The sequence below is a fragment of the Dama dama genome, chromosome 10 (assembly GCF_033118175.1).
Source record: "Dama dama isolate Ldn47 chromosome 10, ASM3311817v1, whole genome shotgun sequence".
NCBI classification, from domain to species: Eukaryota; Metazoa; Chordata; class Mammalia; order Artiodactyla; family Cervidae; genus Dama; species Dama dama.
The window spans coordinates 12,097,839-12,119,448 of NC_083690.1; the positions used below are offsets into that span (position 1 = coordinate 12,097,839).

General features: G+C 39.9%; 1 protein-coding gene across 3 annotated transcripts in view; it reads right to left on the reverse strand.

Annotated features, from left to right (window-relative positions):
- Positions 1 to 20,735, reverse strand: part of GSPT1 (G1 to S phase transition 1) — a 31,170-nt gene extending 10,435 nt beyond the window's left edge. Inside the window, exons 1-11 of one of the 3 annotated variants that reach the window (XM_061152857.1) lie at positions 20,699 to 20,735; positions 8,356 to 8,400; positions 8,196 to 8,237; positions 7,232 to 7,459; positions 6,416 to 6,449; positions 4,687 to 4,764; positions 3,497 to 3,677; positions 2,555 to 2,709; positions 2,307 to 2,447; positions 944 to 1,037; positions 80 to 160 (exon numbers count right to left, since the gene is read on the reverse strand). In XM_061152857.1, the coding sequence (XP_061008840.1) occupies positions 80 to 160; positions 944 to 1,037; positions 2,307 to 2,447; positions 2,555 to 2,709; positions 3,497 to 3,677; positions 4,687 to 4,764; positions 6,416 to 6,449; positions 7,232 to 7,459; positions 8,196 to 8,217 (1,014 nt within the window). In that variant the 5' untranslated portion in view covers positions 8,218 to 8,237; positions 8,356 to 8,400; positions 20,699 to 20,735. Of the gene's footprint in view, positions 1 to 79; positions 161 to 943; positions 1,038 to 2,306; positions 2,448 to 2,554; positions 2,710 to 3,496; positions 3,678 to 4,686; positions 4,765 to 6,415; positions 6,450 to 7,231; positions 7,460 to 8,195; positions 8,238 to 8,355; positions 8,401 to 20,015; positions 20,656 to 20,698 lie in introns of those variants that run through there. The other 2 variants (XM_061152855.1, XM_061152854.1) reach the window with 2 other exon arrangements.
- Between the last annotated feature and the right edge of the window lie 875 nt (positions 20,736 to 21,610).

The window sequence follows — 21,610 nt, forward strand, 5'->3', positions numbered from 1 at the left end:
TAAGACTGAAAAGTTCTGATTCCTTACTAATACTTTTCAAGAGAAAATTTAAATGAACAAGAGCATTGTGAATTCTTACCTTGTTTGGCATCATCACAAGCTGCTGGCCTTTACAAATAGATCCTGATTCCAGCTTTCCCAGGACCACAGTGCCCATATCCTATTTAAATTGAAAGTAAAAAACCAAATGTCAGACTTCTGTTACTACTATACAGGAGTTCAACAACCCAAAGTGAAATCTTGCAAGGCTTATTCAGAAAAGAAAATCTTTAGCTCAAGTGGTAGAATGCTTAGGATTAATCTTAAGACACAGGCAATAAATACTCTGTGTCAAAAGCACACACACATATATAATACTAATAAGTAAGTATGCCTAGGATTTAAAAAGAAAACACATTGCAGGAGACAGAATTTTATGTCTGAAGATCTAAATTTCTTGTTCAAACTGAGGTTCTCTCAAAACTGTCTGAGATGTTCCCTATTTAAAAACTACATGTTCAAGAACTTTAGCATGAAGCTAATGAAATAATGATGTATTTGAAAAAAAGCAAAATACTACATATTGATAGTACAGTACTTAAAAAAGTGAAGCTGAAAACATAGTTAAAAATAGTGAAGCTTATTGTTTTTTTCTTCATTTGAAGCTTAGTTTTTAAAGACTAACATCCAGTGTTGGTTAGGCTATGGTAAACATGTTCATATATTTCTGGTGGTCATGTGAATTAGCACTGTATTTTGGAAGGCTATTTGTCAGTATCTATCAACTTTAATGTACAAACTCTTTCAGCAGTTTGATGTATAAGAATCTCTCACCAAAAAATGATCACTGGCTCACAGAAAAACAGCCAAAATAAACTAAACTGATTTATTTCATAGTTTGAAACAGAACACAAAATAATTTGTCACCTCCCATAAAACCCAATTTCTTGAACATTTTGGGTACCTTGTACTTATCCACAATTGGCAGCCTGATTGGTCCATCAACTGATCTATTGAAGTTTGGCAAATTATCCAGATATGGAATAAATGGTAATCCACTGAGAATATAATAAAATTAAAGAGTCAATATAAATGTTAAAATTTTAAGAAATTACATGGCTCTAACTTTATCTAGTTCATCTCACTTATTCCTCAGAAACATTTTCTAAAAAAATAAAATAGATCAATATAATGAAAAAGCTTCCCTGTAAAGTTATAAAAATATTTAATGGCAGATAGCCCAAATGTTGTAATAAACTGAAGCCACTCTATACAACTTAATTTTTTATGGACTTTTTCCAGCTCTGAAATCAAGATTCTATAATTTCCCCTTTAAAACTACAGTATGTGAATTGGGAGGTTTAATATTGCCAAGATCGCAATGTTCCCCCCAAACTAATCTACAAATTCAGTGCAGTTCTTATTAAAGTCCCACTGCCTTTTTGCAGAAATTTGACCAGCTGATCCTAATGTTCATATGGAAATTCAAGGGACCCAAAAAGGCAAAATATTCTTGGGGGGCGGGGAGGGGGAATAAAAGTCAAAGACTCACATTTCCCAATTTAAATACTCACAAAGCTGAAGTATTCAAGACTTTACCTTATAAAAAATTAATCCAAAAATGAAACACACACCTAAGAGCTTCAATAGGCTTAAATGAAAATAACAGGTCTAACTCTTTCTGACTGGATTGGGCAACAATTCCCTAGGCATGACACCAAAAGCACAATTAAGAGAAAAAATAAACAAGACTTCATCAAAATTAAGACCTTTTTGTACTTCAAAGGACACTATGAAGAAGGTAAAAGGATAGCCCACAGAATGGGAGAAAATGCTTGCAAATCATGTCTCTGATAAAATTGTACCCAGTGCATAAAGTACCCTAACAACTCAGTAATAAAAAGAAAACCCAGTTAAAAGACAAAGGTCATGGCATTTTTAAAGCCAAGGTTACACTCAATATTTTCTTAAATTACTGGGCTTCCTGGGTAACTCAGCCCATGAAGAATCTGCCTGCAATGCAAGAGACCCTGGTTTGGTCCCTGGGTGGGGAAGATCCCTTGAAGAAGGGAAAGGTTACCTGCTCCAGTACTCTTGCCTGGAGAATCCCATGGACAGAGGAGCCTGGTGGGCTATGGTCCACGGGGTCGTAAAGAGTCAGACATGACTGAGCGACTAACACACATAAACACACTGGGCCTTCCCTAGTGATCCAAAGGGCGTGGATTCGATCCCTAGGCAGGGAAATAAGATCCCACATGCTGTGTGGCCAAAAACTTAATTAAAAAGTTACTTAATAAGACACACACTTTTAAAAGCTTACTTACATGTACCAAGGGCAGAAATCTGACTGCTCCTTAAGGTTTGCTCCTGTCAGTCCTGAGCATGGCATGAAGTGGATGTCCTTTTTGGGATTAAAGCCAACTTTTTTCAAAAACGGCACCAGTTTCTCTTTACATTCTTCGTATCTATTAATATTTATAAATAACTCAATTATAAATTAAAGCAACTGAACTCTATAGTTTCAACATTAAACAAAGTATCTATGAAAAAGCAGTAAGACATCCAAACTTACCTCTCATTGCTCCAATTTACTGTTGGATCATCCATCTTATTAATAAGCACAATTAAGTGTTTTACACCTGCTGTCTTTGCCAACATTGCATGTTCTCTTGTCTGTCCTCCTTTTTCAAATCCAGTTTCAAACTCTCCTTTCCTGGCAGAGATTACCTGTTCCAAGAAATCAATAGTTTATTCTTACACATTCAAGTACACTCTTCTAGCAATACAACATTTTTCTTTTCAGTTTTATCAGAAGCATCTTGCAAGAAAATAGAAGTGAGTGAGTCAGTCATTCAGTATGTCCAACTCTTTGTGACCCCATAGCCTGACAGGCTCCTCTGTCCACGGGATTCTGCAGGCAAAAATACTGGAGTGGGCTGCCTTCTCCAGGGGATCTTCCTGACCCAGGGATTGAACCTGGGTCTCCTGCATTGCAGGTAGATTCTTTTATCGTCTGAGCATATATATACTTTTGAATGTCACAATGTCTAAATACTTTAAAATTTTGGTATATGTTTCTTCTCATTCCCAATTCTCCAAAATCTAGTATGCCTTTATATTTTACATTTCAAACATATATGTGATTTAGTGCTAATACAATAAATACCCCCAAGTTGCAAAATGACTGAAGATCTTAAACAGATAATTTCTTACTCGTTTTTGCACTCACAGGATTGAGTACAAAATGGATTAGGTTTAGCAGTCAGTGGACACTAATTTCTGACACAGTAACAGACAATAGCAATGGGTAGAGAAAAGCAGAAACATTTTCATAAGTAAATCAAATTATGAAGATTTCTTGGGCAGATTATTGAAACAGTGAAAATTGTGCCTTTGTATATTTTACAGTTCACTGTAATCTAAATTCTAGCTTTTAGAAGGTAAATCCAAGTGTTTACATTTCAAGTTGGGCTGCTAACAAATACAGGGATGAATCGGAAACATCTTTCCTTACCAGTACAGCCAAATCAGCTTGAGAAGCACCACCAATCATATTTGGGACAAAACTCTTGTGGCCAGGGGCATCTAGAATTGTAAAATGCTTCTTATCCGTTTCAAAATAGGCACGACCCACTTCTACTGTTTTACCCTTGTCTCTTTCTTCCTGATTTGTGTCTAAGGCCCAAGATAAGTACCTGAAATAATTTTAAAATAACAATACTGGTAAGAACATGTTTTAAAAATATTCTTCTACCATTAAATGTGTAATTAATGGTAGAAGAATTTTATGTTCAACATACATTTAAATCATGAACAGGACTGGGTAGAAATAAAAGTTAAATGACTTAAACTTATATTCTTCTGATTCAAATACTCAAGAGCTTTTATATATATCCAGTGTCAATTATACATTCTGTAAGCAAGTATTATGTATAATAACAAGATGACAACATACAAAGAAAGACTGTTTAGTACCAGTGCCGATATCACTATGAGTAAGTAATGAGTTCCTTTATATTTCATTTTAAAAATCATCTAGCACAAAGTATAATACAAATAAGGCTGTCTAAGGGTACCTTTCAAAAGTGAAGGCCACTAACCCACCATTTGGGAACAATGGTTACTTGCTAAAAATTATTTTGCTATTTCTTTGCCATATAAAAATTACATATATAAATTCGAACCATCCTTAACAGTGTTTACTGTTTACCTACCTCATCACATCATCTGTAAGTAATCCATTTTTTAGTACTATATTGATTAGGAACTTTTCCCCTTAACACAGAAATACAATTAAAAGAAAAAAAATAAAAATAAAAAGACCACCAATGTCCTATTGAGATAAAGCTTGTTAACTTAAGAAAAGATAAGGTTAGAAAGAAGAAAAAAGCTGACCCTCTATCCATGCAAAGGCAACTACTGTCAATATATTATTCCATCTATTCTTTTTTTCTTTCAACTGTTTACTCACATACCCTTAAGTACTATTATGTTATCTGCTTTCTCCCCAAATTCCACTGTAACATCTGCTCCTGATTATTATAAATTCTGTGAATGAAATTGTGTGGCCAAGTAACGTCTCAATTAAATAGATGCTTTATAATTTATCCTACAAGTCTCCTCTCATGAATTTATATGTTAGTAGACTACAAAAGCATTAAATAAGTAGTTTCCTGAAACGTAACTACTGTCATAAAAGTTTACCAGGTTTCTCTGTTTTTTTCTTTAGCTTCTCTTTCATATTTCTCAAGTGTCCTTTTGTCAACCATTCCAGTCAAATACCTGGAAACGTTGAAAGAAAAGAGAAACAAACATTTAATTACTCATGAATTGCTCAGTTGTGAAGTTAGGAAATCTTTAAAGCTCTCGAAGGGAATCTGAACTCCATAAAAAAGCTACTTTAAAGTACAAGTGCCACTGGGGTAGATGCTGAAATCATGGAAAATTTCAGTGGAAAAGACATTTACAGTCTCAGATTACCTCCCCCAAGATAATGGGAAAAAAATAACTTTACAGTGCTGAATTCTGGCAGCAGACACCTTAACCAAGTTTCACCAGTTATTATCACCAGTAATAGATAAAACATACTGAATATTGCGATCATCCGCATTCTCATAAGAGCACAACATACCTTCTGAGATAGTCTTTTCCAAAACGCATACCCTCAATCTAATTATTAACATCGTCAAACCCAAATTGAAGAACATCCAATAAAATAACCAAACAGCACTCTTCAAATTATGAAGGTCATGAAAGACAAGACTGAGGAAATGTCACACCTTGGAGGAGACTAAAGAGACGTAACAACTAAGTGTAATGTGAAATTCTAGAACAGAAAAATGATACTGGTTGAAAAACTGGTGAAATTCAAATGAGATGTTCAGTTTAGTTAGTTTGTACCAGTGATAACTCACTAGTTGGGATGATTATACAATGGTTATTTAGTATGTTAACATTAAGGTAGGCTGCATAAATTGTCTAACAATTCCACTACTGTTTTTGGAACCTTTCCATAAGTCTAAAATTATTTCAAAATAAATGTTTTTTTAAAAAAGCAAATGTAAACACTAACATAAAAGAAAGGAATTCTAAGTGCTATCCAAGCAATTAAGTCTTACTATTTAATATTTAAAATATACTAGTCAAAATGAGATTGTAATTTTAAAATAATTCCTTAGTAATACCTAACTGCTTCCCTTGACTCTATCCAAATTAAATCCTGTTCTAAGCTTCTGTCTCTGGATGTTCTCAATAGTCATCTATAGTGTGTGTTTCTAACCATTTTGATATAGAATCTTTGTGAAATGTCAATGAAAATTCCATCTCATAATAAAAAAATATACACTCTCCTAAAACACAACATCAAATGGGCCTGCCACTTCTTTCCATAGAGTCTTAGGTAAGAATTCCTGTATAATAGCCTGCTTTAGGGTCTGTTGTAGAAATTTTCAGCAGTAACTGGCAAATTTACTGATTAAGATTACTTAACAAAGCAAGACAATGAAGATATGCCCTCTAGACCCTCTGTTATCCTTTAAGATAACAGCTTAAAGAAATGAGTCTACTTTAGGAGAGATTAAAAAGATAATTAAAATATTTTCCAATTCTAGAACACATCACTAAACATCAACCATGGCATTTTCATTCCTAGATACATTCTATATATGATGAAAAAAAAAAATTATGTTAAGCAGACACTCTGATTAAATCCACATATATTCAAGGAGTTGATGAATGAGGAAACACCAGTTCCCCTGATTCATTATTCCCAAGAAAATTATATTTAAAACAAAGTAAAATTTCTTATAATCTAGGATTCTATATTACTTTTTATTAACAAATCTAAAAGACAGCTTTTAGAAATACATTTAATTAAGGTTTCATGAGAGTCTTATAGTGATAACAAAAGGTATTTAACAAAAAATATACTTACATTATTTGTCCTCCGATGGTTGACTTGCCAGCATCTAAAAATAACAACATGATCAACAACAGGCAAACCACAGGTGTAATCAAACCAAAACACAAGGACTATATAGGAACACAACCAAAGGTCCATTTAACATACCTAATTACAGCTTGCAAAAGTGACTGCAAAGAATAGAATCTGGGTCCGAAGTTCTGGTTAGTTACCTCTGTCCTTGAATCTAAGAACCCCCTACAGCTTTATAATGACTTAGGACTATTTTACTGATAATATGAATTACCCAAGGGGAGCCTCAGAAGAACAAAAGTAGCCAAGACCCCTGAACTACATTTAGGTAGTCTGCTTTGCACTTTTAGCCAATACAGGTGTTCCTTTACACATTTCAAAGGAGTTCTTGCTACTAAAAAAAGCAGAATGGTGTATCATCAAATTCAAGAGAAGGCAGAGATAAGAGAAAGCAAAGACAAAGGGGCACATAATTCTTGTTATTTTCTTCTCACACAAAAAAATAGGCTTTTAAAAAAAAATATTAACTAACAGATGTTATAAAATGCTGAGCCATCACCAATGGCCTACAGACCAATTATGTATCACATACAAATATACTTATTTTCTTCCAGCTACCATGCCACCACAACTTCCAAGAATACACTGCTGGCAATGTTCTGCCAGCTAAAAAAATCTACTGAGTTAAAAATCAAGACATTTTAGATAAATTTAGTTCAGTTTCACTAAATACTTCAAGTAGCTAAATAAGATGTTCTCTGTCTGATGGATTCAATAACTTTGGTCATTTCTTATCAGTGCTACAAGTACACTCACCTACATGCCCAATGAATACTACATTTACGTGTTCTTTCTTGGGAGCACCTGGCGGTGCAACCACAGATTTAGGTTTTGGTATTTCCTCTTCCTCCTCCATCATTTCCTGGGCACCTTCCTCTGTGGGCCTTCCATCTCCCAAGGAACCACCATCTGGCTCTGCTTCACTTATTTCTTCTTTGTGCTCCCATGATTCTTCTGGGGACATCTCTGTCTCCCCATTTTCTACTGAAATAAAACAGTTTAGCATTCTGAAAAAGGTTTATCATCTACCTATACATTAAAACACAGATGCTTCTAAACAACAAAGAGAACTTAACATATTCAGTTCCCTATCCCAACACCTAGTGGCACACCAACAAGAAAGTCTCTTTCAACAGAAACAGACAAGCTGGCCTCACAGGCGACATCAGAGCTCTGACTCAGATTAGGAGAGACTATTTAAATGGAGCTTCATCTTCATAAGGACGAACAAAATATGAACAGGACATCTAACACTCCTAGCAGCCCGATTATTCTGGCATCAAGATGTCCTAATAGTAGAAAAGGGGAAGTTCAAAATCAGAATACAGAAAAGTGTGAAAAGATTTAGATTTCTGTTTTTCCTTTGGAAGTAGTAGAACTTCACTATCAATGTTATTAAACACCTTGGGAAAATGAAACCCTTAAGAAAGTTACAAAAAGGAAGACAATTTTCACAAATGTAAATTAAGTACACCAATTCAAACTGATTTAGCATTTCCTCCATTTGATTCTTTTATATTTGCCGTCACTAAATTTATCATGGCAGTGTTAATGCCCCATTAGCTCGGTTTGCTAAATCCTAATGGCAAAGACTCAGTTTTCAATGTAGTTTTTAAAAATGTAGGCATTATAATAATCATAACACTTATATTTGTACCTTAAATCTTGAGACTGAAAGAGTTTCATATTACTGTATTAATATGGTCAGAAATTTTCTTACCAATAGGTTCTGAAAGTTCCATGCTAACAGCTGAATTTGAACCTAGACAAGAAATTGAGATATAATATATCTTTACAAAACACTATCTAGATTTACACACCACAGACAATTTAATGCTTTCTCAATTAGTTGTTCAAAGAGTCACATCATAGAAAATTACCTTCACACAACAATGACTGTTCCTCTTGAGAAGACTCCACAGGTGCTGTTTAACAGAAATAAGGTCTATTAAAAATTGAGACCTATACATCCATTTTACTTATCTTTTAAGAAACAGGACAACAAAAAAAAAAAGAAAGAAAGAAACAGGAAAAACAGAAGTTCAATAACAAAGCAAAAACCTCAATAATTCAGAACAATGACAACTAACACAAGCTTTCAAATTACAAATCTGTTTAACCTAAAAAAAATCTACCAATTACAACTAATTTTAAAACATTTTCAGTAACTGAAATGTATTCACAAAAGCATGTTTATTCTGACTCTACTTCATAAACTTTTCCTTTACAGATACTGTAAAAGTAACCTGCAGCAGCACAGATCAAGTTAGATTTTACTCAACAAATACACATTACTACTCTAGATTCTCTAGCCCAAGAAGCAATGATTAGTCCTTGTTAAGATTCTATAATACATGTTATCATCAAGATCCTTAAATAAATTCTATTCAATACCAATAAAATGAAAAGGACATTCGTATATAGTCTCTGGAATGCATCCAGGCCCTTACATCATCTCAGAAAAAGTGGTTACAATGATGCTAGTTTTGTCCTAGAATTAGAATTCTAAGGTCAAGCAATAACCCAGTTTCCACGGCTATCACATTACAAACTTTATGACACCACTGGCAGAGATGTATGTGAAATGTACACTAATACCCCAATCCATTCGTTTACTTTTCATACTAAATACTCCAGTACCTAAGTACTCTTGCTTTAAAGAATCTGCAAGAGGCAAAAAGACATCAGAGAATGTGAAGTCACATGAATCCTGCACACCAATAAAGAACAGTGAATTCTTAACCTGCAAGACTCACATTTAAAATCAGTGTCCAATCTGCCTCCTTAGCACAGTTGGCAGCACATCAGTCTCATAAAATCAGTGCCCAGGAAGTATTAACACCCGTAAGTCAACAAAAAGCTTGGGGCCCGCACTCCAATAACATGAAGTGCTGAAGAAAGCAATTCCTGAGCATTCCCTGGTGGCCTATTAGGATTCCAGGCTTTCACTGCCACAGCCCTGGGTTCAGTCTCTGCTCAGGGAACTGAGACAACATAAGCCACATGGCATGGCCAAAAAAAGAAAAGAAGGAAAGAAAGAAATTCCTGTCCCTGAAAGGTCACAGGCAACCGATTTTTTCTGAGGAAGGAAGTGACATGCCAAGTGTGACTTAGGGAGATCATTCTATGGTAGTATACAGATGAACCAGAGAGGTAAAGACGCTACAAGTCAGAAAGACCAACAACACTACTTACAAGAAAGTATGCCATCAGGACACATGAGAAGGAGTTCAGTGCAAAGATAAAAGAAGCAAAGATCTGACAGAAGCAGGGAAGAAGAATGAAAAGTCTAAGATGACCCCACCCTATGTGCTTAGCAGGGTATTTTAACAGGAACTGGGGTGGGGAAATCCTTTGAACTCAGTCCACAAAGTAAAAGGAATTGTACTTGAGGTACAATATAGATTAATTTTTTTTGTTTGTTTTCCTATTAAGAAAAGTTTATAGGTAAGATAAGGAAAAATGACTCAATTTTCATAAAAAGTCAAGTTCATTCACCGCTCTAGGGATGGAAGAGGCGGCACAGGGTAGTAGCAAAAGGACAGAACTGAGCTGATTTCTGGCTTGAAATCCTGGCTTGTCATTTGTTAGTTTTCAGATACAATTATTTCACTGGAGTCATGAAGATGACATGCCATCTGCCAGACAGGATTAAAGAATAATTTGTTTAGTTATCAAATAACTTGTGGCGCCTCGATATTCAACAAACGAGTCTCCACCTCCTAACATGGACTGAGTATCAATAACATGTACTGAGTGCCTATTATGATCTAGACAGGGATTAAGAAGCACTCCCCAATCCATACAGTGCTGGAGGTAGGGAGGTAGTTGGTGGCAAATTACCCTAATTCCAATTAACCTTTATTGAGCCCTTATGTGCTAACTGCTGTCTCCTAATTCCCCTGAAAACCCTATGAAACAGACAACTACCATCTAACATTCAGATGGTATCAGACTCAAGTAGGCTCTTTCAAGTTATAGAAGTACCATCCTGCCCTTCCTCAGATGGCCCCTGTTGAAAATCACTCAGAAAAAGTGAACTGAGTAAATGATGATGTACGTATGTTCTAAGGCAGAAAAAGACTAAGATAACTGGTATAGTAGACTCTCCTGTCACTTAGTAAAATAACCCAAACTGCAACTGAGCTTTATAAAATGAAATAGTACATACACCCGACCACCTAGTTCTAGAACCAACTGTTAAACTTACAAATACACAACATATGCATTAGGCTGTAAGGCACTTCTCCTGACAGTGACATCAGTCATGAGTTCACCCCCATGGGTGCATAACGCAAAATCTGTTCATGGTTTTATTTTTTAAGGTATCTTACTTTTACTGAATGTTTGTCTTAAGTTTATAAAGCTTAGAGACAAAGTACCAAAAGCAATCAAGTGCTTAATATACACCTAATGATATGCATTCAGACCACAGAAGACGTTATAAACTTATTGGTAATGCTAGTGACATTTGCAAACTGATGTTTTTGGAATTAACGAAGCAGAAATATCACATATAACAAGATGTTCCTTAAATTTAAGCTTCTCATTATTGTTGTACCCAGGCTTTACTCATTCATGCAAGCCCTTCTTGTTAATTTTACTCTGGTCTGATTCACAATGCACATCACATCCAGATTTTACTGCTACTATTAATCCTGGGCTTAGGATTCTAGTAGACCTAAAGTCATTTGTTCATGGTTAGCAAACAGGATTATTAGCACTTGATTTCTCAAGTCTTACAGAGTTCATACCTATAAGTGAAAGAAGAAAAACCTCCCAAGGAATGAAATTATGGTTTCATATATTCCAATGGTATCTCCATGTTCAGACACACATTCTTATCGAGTATTCGAAGGGATAATTCTAATAACGTAGGAAAGTTATCAGAGTGTACGAGTGATTAAAACTGCCACACCCTAAGTTAAAAGGAGAAACTAATAATTGTGGTGAAATTATTACAGTTTTTAAAACAAGATTTTACCAAAAGGCAGCCAGGCAACAATACTGCCTATTGTTTTAACACAGATGATAATCTGGGTCTTAAAAACTGCTAGTTAAATATGATCATGGTGAAATAAGCCAATCATGAAAGGTCACATGTTATACCATTCCACTTCCATGAAATATTCACAATAGGTAAATCTAGAGAGGCAGAAAGCAGATTGGTGGTTACCAGAAGCTGGAAGGAAAGGAGAATGACTGGAAGGGGGGGCGAAAATGCTTTGGAACTAGGCAGAGGTGACAGTTTTTACAACGAGAATGTTTTAAATTGGTCACTCTAAAATAGCTAATTTTATGTTATACAGATTTTTTAAGAATATAAAAAAGATTTAAAGATACAATCATGGATCAAAGGACTTCAACATGGCAACTCCTATTTTGCCAGCTTATAGTAAGGACAGTACAAGTTAGTCAAGACCATGCATGTGGCACGTAATGAAAGCCATGTTTTAATTTAAGCTACATATTTTAAACATAAACGATGACCAATTCTTGAAAAGAGCTTAATCCATCTATTTCATAAGTCAGTAAGTTAAATTTGCACTGCTTTAACTATAAAACCAGTCTCTAAATCCCCCTGACAAACTAAAACAGCTATTTATAATGCCATCTTAACTAAAATATCTTATTCCTGTTAGCTAAATGGTGTGTTCATTAAAGAAAAATAAAAACAACTTCAGTGCTGTCACAGAAGTAACAAGTGTCCTACACTGCATGGACCTGAGAAATAGTGTGACGATTCTGTCTGAATTTCTACAATGATAGAAATATCTGTGCTGTGATGATAGTCACTAGCCACATGTGGCTATTAAGCACTTGAAAGGTAGCTACTGTGACTGAGGAACTGGATTTTAGTTTTAAAATTAAACACCCCCATGTGCACGGTTCTGGCTCCTCTGAAGGAGTCACCTCAGTTGCCCTATGGACTTGCCGTATCTGGTTTTCTACTTTGCCCTAGTCTCCAACCACTCTCCACCTGAAGGGCTAATGAGCTGGCTTCCTGACTCCTCTCAGATATGACCCTCTTTCAATCATAGATCCACCCACACACACAGCTCAGTTCTTGTTCCTTAGGAGATTATAGACTTCTAGAATGACTGGTTTTCTGAAACATGGAGACTTTTTTCTCTACTTTGTCTCCACAGGTTGGCACAGTGTACTGTATAGAATAAATACACAGTTTTTACTGAATTAACTTCAGCAGTAGGGTTCAGAACAATTTTATATGTGCCAATTTTCTAAGGGAGTTAGAGAAACAATATCCAAGAGATGTTAAAGAACAGTTTGAGAAAGGAACTAAAATTCTCTGGCACACAGGTGACCACATAGTCTCACAAAAGCTGAGGCATTTTCTCCCAGACGACACTGGAAAATAGTAAAGGCAGACATCAGAAAGAAAAGCCTGCAGAACATGTACAAAGGTCCATGGTTTTGCCTTAACTACCTAACCCTCTAAAAATAAAAAGGCACAATGTTACAGATAGTGGTGATCACAGCTGTTTATTTTACATCATTTCCTAAAATGTACTAAGAAATAATTTCAAAATGTTACTTTAAATTAGAGCACTGCAGGGCTTCACTGGTGGCTCAATGGTAAAGAATTCGCCTGTCAATGCAGGAGACACAGGTTTGCTCGCTGGTCTTGGGAACTAAGCCCATGCACTCCACAACTACTGAGCCTGTTTGCTGCAGCTGCTGCAGCTCGTGAGCCGGGAGAAGCCACTGCAATCAGAAGCCTGAACCGCAACTAGGGAGTAGCCTCCACTCCCAACTAGACAAAAGCCTGCACAGCAACGAAGCCAGCACAGCCAAAAAATAAACTAATAAAATTTTTAAAATTAGAGCACTGCCTACTTATGACATGTACCCAGCTACTGCCGAGAAAGAACAGGGAGACAGTGCCGTGGTGCACAAACTCATAAGCCCAGTTTTTGAAAAAGTGTCTTGGCCAAGATTGTTTAACTTCCAATTACAAGAACTAATAGAGCTACTATTACTAGAATAAGCTTTGAAATCAGATCTAGGTTCTAATCCCAACTCCTCCATTTATTCATGGATGTCACGTTCCCCATTTATTTAGCTTCTCTGAAACTTAATTTTCTTATCTGTAAAAATAGGTCATCAGTATCTACACCTCAAGAGGTTGTTGTGAAGGGCATTTTAACCAAGTGGTAACTGCTCAATAAATTTATTATTACAATAAGCGTTTCAATGTCCCATAATGATCATAGAAACTTTTAAGAATGAAATATAAGAAAGGCAAATTCCAGGGCCACTCTCTCAGAAGATCCATGCTGGTTGTAGTAATTAGCTCTGGGCATGCTCTTTTTTTTTTGCCATTATTAAACAGCATGGCGAGAGCACTAAATTAGCAACTGGCAAATTTGGATTCCACACTCACTCAGCATCTCTTAGTAGTACTGCCAGGTCATCTCTGGTACTAACATTCTAAAGAACCTATTTATTCATTATTCAGTCACTAAAGCAATATCAACCTGATCAGGCTTTTCCATAGAGTAACTAAAGTTCTACTCTATTTTTCAAACAATGCTAAAAGATAGTCTTTATAATTTATATACTATCTGCTGCAAAAACAATGAGATATTTAATTTCAGATACCATGCATGTGAAACCAAACACCACAAAGGAGATGGGCACAGACTGCTTAGTAGTACTATAAGAACTCCTACTGGAGTTCTACAGAAACAGTCAACCTGATGACATTCTAAGCTATGTACTTTTTTAAATAAATTGAGGGATAGCTGATACACAATATTGTATAAGTTTTGGATGTACAACACAGTGATTCACAATTTTTTTTTTAAATTTATTTTTTTGTGATTCCAACTTTTAAAGGTTATACTCTATAATTATTATAAAACACTGGCTGAATTCTCTATGCTACACAATATATCCTTGTAGTTTATTTTACACATAGCAGTTTGCTAAGGTATGCTTTTTTTATTTCAAGTGAAGAGAAATACAATTACTTAGAATGTGGTCTGGAATTTGGTTTGACCACTCTCAGACAAGGCTAGCTCAAAAAATCCTTGCTAAGTGTTCTTCTCACCTAGGAAGGAGAGTATGATAGGGATTGGTTTAACTTGGAGGAGTAATATAACAACTACCTTTCCTTAGAACAAAGTCATTTATGAAAAAACCAACAACACATCTGTGGCCCAGCCACACTTTATTAAAATCTATGGAAAGCAGGAATAAAATTCTTAAGAAGCTTCGGTATAAACCATCAACTGACAGCTAAAAAAGGAGCCTGAGGACCTCAGAACAACCAAGTAGCCAAAATCTGCCTTCTCTCAAAATTTTAAGAACTGAATTGAATGATGAAATTGTAAATAAGGAGCCAGAATCAAAGTAACTCACCGATGTTTAATATGAAATAAACAAATCTTTACTTATAAGTGGGCTTCCCTGGTAAAGTGTCTGCCTGCAACACAGGAAACCCAGGTCTGATCCCTGGGTCTGGAAGATTCCCTGGAGAAGGAACTAGCAACCCACTCCAGTATTCTTGCCTGGAAAATCCCAGGGATGGAAGAGCCTGGCAGGCTACGGTCAATGGAGTCGAAAAGAGTCGGACATGACTGAGCGACAAGTAAAGATGACTGGTATTCTGGCAAATTCCTAGGAAACTTCAAGTTCAGAAACACAAGAAAGGTGAATTTTACGTTAATTATACCTCGGATATTCACAGAGAACACTCAGTAGAAAACAGATCTGTGGTTTTATGATTAGGGTGACACGAATGAAATTATTTATATAAGGGGACCTGTGAACAGTGCTTCTCAGCTTTGAAAGCCCTCTCTCTGCACTGTGTATGGCCCTCTAACCATGAAGGGTCTTCCATTAGAGTGGACTGGGTATCTGATCCCTTTCTGGACTCCTTGAGAATCAGTTATCCATCTTGGTGGTATCACTTTGAGTGCCCAGCACAGCATCCTGCCTTCTGCAGGCAGGCAATGTCTGTTCATTAACTGCCATTCACACACCTGAGCAAAACCAGAGACTCACATCTCCAAAAATTCCATTCCAATACAGATAACTCACCAGGAAAGATAATCAAATCTCTTTTTCATTCCTTCCTTTCTAATCAGAAAGACAACACTATTTTAACACTTTAAGACATTTCCTCCCCAGCAAACAAAACAAGGCTTAAAATATGTTCTCTACAATATTTCCCAACACTCCACGATATGTTTTCATCATCTTTTCATGCAGTACAATTCCAGAAAAAAAGCAAAAAATAAACAAAAGGAAAAAAAGCAGCGAATAAAACCTGCTCTAAAATTCCCATGGGAATTCCCTAGCAGTGCAGTGGTCGGGACTCCATGCTTCCACTGCAGGGGCAACTAAGATCCCACATGCGGCAACGTGGCCAAATAAATAAAAATCAAATTTATTCCCAAAGTTTCTAACAGTTGAAACAGTTGCTCAACATGCTGCAGCCCTAGTGGATGCCCTCACTTGTTCCCTGAACCCCCACATCTGAGCCACTCCACATGTAAAATCATGAAACAAGAGCCAAAATGGAATGCTCTCTAATAAGCAGTATGACAAGGTAGGAAAAGAAATAATACTCCAGGAACAATACTTTCCCTGATCTCCTCAGCCCACTTCTCCCATTCACTGTCTCATCTGAAAAGTCTTTTCTATTAGAATTGTTACTGCAGGCATTCAGTCAGAAGAAAAACAAATGTCTTGGGGCAACCATATCTACCATCTCTTTAAACTTAACTATCAGTCAACTGGTATTCTTTAACATAAAAAAGTGTAAGAGCCCATCAGGACAAAACGACTATTACTTTGAGTCTGTATCTTCTCTACTCTGGTGGCCCAGAAGAGGTCAGTCACCTTTGGGAAAATTCAGCGAATAGCAGCATCCACCAAGCTACTTAATCCCCTTCTAAGGACTAACTAGCTTCCCTGGTGGATCAGCGGTAAAGAATCCGCCTGCCAATGCAGGAGACATGGATTTGTTCTTGGATTCCCTGGAGAAAGAAATGGTAACCCACTCCAGTATTCTTGCCTGGGAAATCCCATGGATAGAGGAGCCTGGCAGGTTATACAGTCCACAGGGTCGCAGAGTTGGACATGACTTAGTGACTAAACAACAAGGATTTACTGAGGACTGCTGGTTTTATTCCATATCCATTTCACAATGGCAGTTTTGAGAGACAATGAGGGAGGGATGATAGAACTCTATACCATTACTTTAGAAGCTCTGGCCAAGATCTATGGCCTGGTTTGTGTTCCTCCCCAAATTCCTATGTTGAAATCCTAATGCCCAAAGTAATGGTATCAGGTGGGGTCTTTGGGTGGCCTTAGACCATGAGGGCAGAACCTTCATGAATGGGATTAGTGCCTTTATGAAAGAGGCCCCCAGAGAACTCCCTTGCCTCTTCAGCCCTGGGAGGACACAGAAAGCAGTCAGTCAGCAGTGTGTTATCCAGAAGAGGAAAGAGAGTCCTCACCCAACCAGGCTGGCACCCTGATCTCAGACTTCCAGGCTCCACACTGTGAGCAATAAACTTCTGTTGTTTACAAGCTACCAAGTCTATAGTATTTTGTTATAGCAGCCCAAACAGACCAAGACACCAAGCAATCCTGATGAACACTGCTGAACTTGCTTCTCATTTAACAATAAAAAAGCCTGAACTTGGTGCAAATTGGAACTGAAAATAAGTACATTCGATTATAGAAAATGTTTGTTCTGGCACATACAACACTTGTCTACACTTTCATTCATCTGAAGGACTCTAAATGACCATTACTTAGCCATTTTACTGGGATCTGGAGAGAACTGTACTTAAACGAATTACATGTAATTACACTTACATGGGTTCTACTTAATCATTTCTTTGGAAATTTATATTAAAAACTTTCAGAGATCCAAGGTCAACACTGAATCCCAAGCTGTGACTCAGGATATCCTATAGCTGGATATAAGGATCAACCAGCAGCCTACCAGTGAAAGTGGATGACTTTTTGTGATCTCCCCTTACCAGTTGCTCCAAGTACCACTGGGGAAAAAAAAAAGAGAGAAAAAGAGAAAACTAGCCTTCTTTCAGGAGAATGACAGATATTCATCCTACACACATTTTAAAAGCTGTTAATTCTAGGGCTTCCCTGGTGGTCCTGTGCTTAAGAATCTGCCTGCCAATGCAGATGACCTGGGTTCAATCCCTGGTCCAGGAAGACCCCACAAGGGGTGGAGCAAGTAAGTCCTTGCACCAGAACTACTGAGCCTGAGGGCCTAGAGGCCCTGCTCCGCAACAAGAGAAGGCCCGAACGCAGGAGAAGAGACCCAGCGCAGCCATAAATAACGAAATAGAGTCGTTCCTGACAGTGCTCTGTTGCTAGACTCCTTCAAGAGCTCTCCTGCTATCCAGTTTAAAAACACATCCACCACCAGTTTTAACTATGACTTAATAACAGAAGAAAACATGCTAGCCCTACAGTTGATTTCCTCACTAAAAAATACCTGCACACTTTATGGGCTTCCCCTTCACAAATTTCAACCAAAGTGCCATTTCAGTGTTCTCCCTGCTTCTTCCAAACACAGTTCTTTGCTCTTATGCTGGTATAATCTATGGGCATGAATATACGCTGGAACATGCAATCCAACAGTGCCACATTAACTCTGGACCATCCATTCTTTCCCAAATAGACATCCTATAGAGGATGGATGAGTTGTTGTTCTTTTAATATTAACTGGCATTTTGTAGAAACAGCTAGTAAGAGTCAGTAACACCAAAATAGGTTTCTGATTAAAAAAAAAGAAGGAAAGAAAAAACTGACCATAATGTAGGGATCCCTAAGGTAGGGACAACTACTTCCCTACACAGTCTACATCCCAACTTCTGTCAGTGTCACAGAGGAAAGGATTAAGAGTAAAACTTCAAATCAGCAAATAAATATCAGGAAGAGAAAAGACAGTCCTTCATAAGAGGCAATGCCTACTCATTCAAGAATGACCACCCTTCCAGACCACTGCTCTAAGGATTGTCATCCCTTGATGACTGGCTGATGGCTACATAGGCTGGAATTGGAGTCCGAGGTCTAGTCACAGTGATACTAGTAACTCCTGATTTATAAGAGAGGGTCAAAAAAGAAAATGGCCGGATATGAGCAAACTGCATGATAAGGTTTGGGGAAACAGGCACTTTTAGGAGTTGGTAAGTGAACGAGTTTATGTAGACCAAAGGAGTAAGCAAAGTTAAGCTTCTGTTTAAAGGGAAAACATCTGTTTAAAGGGAAAACATCAATGGCTTCACACAAGTAAAAGAAATACCAGTCAATAAAATAACTAAGTCCAACTGTGTGCCCAAAAGCATTTTCCCAAACTCGTTTTGCCTCGAGAGAGAAAACTGCAGGCAAAGTTTTTGAAGAAACTAAACTCCTAGAGCACTTTTACAATGTCTACCTATCCAAGAAACAGGACAACAAAGAACTTCAGAGAGGAATCAAGTTCACTCACTTGACATTCCTACAAAATCAGTACCTGAAAACATGCTATCACTTAAGCATCCCTTAAGTACAGGGAGATTTTTGAAGACTTAACTTGAAGTCACAGAAAGTCACTCGACTAGCCATGGTCAAAACTGCATATGACTCCTAAGAAGTTTTAACAAATGCTCAGGTGTCTGAACAGACTAACTCCTGACACAAGAACACAGAGAATGACTTACACCAAGCAGCCTGAATGAGACAAACGATTTTTAACGCAATAAAAATTCTAAACGTATCATCAACTAAGGGGAAGAATCCAAGGCCCACTTTAAAAAGGGCACACAGATCAACGTCATTTCCTACACAACTGAATGTTAAGTGAAGAGCTCTAACTTTGGGACACTCTGGTAACTTCACAACCTTACAAAATGCTAAGCATCTATTGACAGCCAACAGTTTCAGCCCGGTGTCAGGGCTGCAATGCATCCTGGGATTCCTTCGGGACTGTTCGGGTCCGTGGACATTTAAAACGTAATTACACTTTCGATAACAGGCATTGCAGCGGGGGAAGCTCTCTCGCCTAGGCCCAAGGTGAAGGGAAAACGCGAGCTTTCGTCCGCCCCAACTCCTCAGCGCTCTCAACGCCCATCCGGCAGACTCCTGGCTCCATCTGTCCTGGCTTCTAGGCCTCGTGGCACTGACCCCCTCTCCGTCCCATACGGTTCCCACTTCCCAGCGGGGAACTGCGCCCCTGCGGCGGGCGGTGAGAGGCGACCCCAGGCCCCACCGGTGCGCCCCGCACCCTGCTCCCAGCGCCCCCCCCCAGGCGGGTCGCCCCACGCAGGCCGCCTCCCCGGCCCCGGGTCGCCCCACCCAGGACAGCCGGCGCCGCTGTCAGCGCCCCACGTGCCTCCCGGCCCCACGGCCACGCGTCCCCCGCCGGGCGAGGCGCGCCCCCGACCCCACCCCGGGACCCGTCCCAGGTGGGCTCCGGCCCCCAGGCCAGCTGCCCCAGCCCTCGCAGCACGGCTTCCTCCCGTCCCGGGGGCTGATCCGCGTCCCGGCCCTTTACCCGAAGGGCCTCCCGCGCCGCTGCCGGCTCCGTGGTTGTTGGCGGCGGCGCCAGCTGGGGATGCCGGCGACTGAGCCGGGCCCCGCAGGAAGGACGGCACGAACTCGGCGGCGTGGACGTTGGGCACGAAGGGCTTGGCGTTGACGTTGAGTTGCCGGCTGAAGGCCGCGCTGAGGTGCTCACGCTGGGCCTCGGCCGCCGCCGCCGCCAAGGGGCCGCCGGCGCCGCCGCACGGGCCCGGCCCGGGGGCTTCCATGTCCGCCTGGTCCCAGCAGTCGGGCGCCGAGTCGCTGCTGCTGCTGCTCCCGCCGCCGCCGCCGCCGCCGCCACCGCCACCACTGCCGGGATCCATGATCGGGGGGGCCGTGTGTGTGGTGAAGAGAGGGCGGGAAATGGAGGCGGGGGCGACGGGCTGGGGAGGAGCAGGCCTCGCTGACCCAGGAAAGCGGCAAGGCAGAAGGGCCGGGGGCTAGCGGCACAATTCCCGGCGTCGTCGCGGGGGCAGCTCAAGTCCCGACTCCGCACTCACGACGGCGACAGCGGCGACGACGACGGCGGCGGCGGCGACTCAACCCTCCTCGTGTGTGCGCGCTGATCTCCTCCCACCCAGCCCCAACCACCTCCGACCGTCTCAGCGCCAACCCCACGCCCGGTGCGGATTGACCCCTCGCCGCCACCCGTACCTTCGCCTCGGTAGTTCTCGGCCCCGGACGACCCCGTTTCCGCTTATGAAGCGCGGCAGAAGGCGGAACTACGAGTTCCGGCAGCGCCCGCGCGACCCCGCTGCGGTTTTCCCGGGGGCCGACGGGAGTCGGAGTTCGGGGCCGAGAGCAACCGGAAGCGGCGCCGGCTCCCGGCAGGCAGCGCGAGGAGGCGGAGGTCTGGTTGCCGCACGGCTGCCCCACCTGTCACCGAGTGGGGGCGGGGGTGGGAGCGAGCCCTGGCGCGACTCTGAGCGGGGTGGCGGACCGCGAGCCTCTCAGGTCGCGGTGGTGGCCAGTTCCGTCCTGTTCTGCACAGAACGCGGGAAAATGAACAGCAGTTCCAAGGTGGAGAGAAAAGCCATCAACTCCTGAAAATCGTTCCCTTCTCGTTTCACCAGCCATCTGCGTTCCCTGCCTCACAGACATCCTACCTCGTTCTCTTTCTTTCCACCTTCCTCCTCCCTGCCCCCAGTCAGAATTTGCCCTACATTTCAAAGACGACTCAGGGCGTCTTTCATTTTCTGTATTCACTTGGTAGAAGATACCATAAAACTGTGAGCCATTACCACTTAAACTGCTTTGTGGCTCATAAAGCCCAGCCCGGCAGAGGGGATTATTAACTGGAAACTTACAGTGACTCACTGTCTGTATGACTATTCATTTAAAGCCTTCACTCAAACTTTTCCATCCCTTCCTCCTCTCGGCCAAGGGCTTTGTAAATTAAATAGAGGATTACCATATTGCATGATGTAACCAGCTGGTCCCACCTAACAGGGTTTTTTTTGTGCTTCATTATACACCTTCCGGTGAAGTAGTTTTATTTTGAATGGCCGAAGTTTTTTTCCCCAACGTACTTTATTGACTGCTGCCAGTTGCCGTTTGGCAAACATG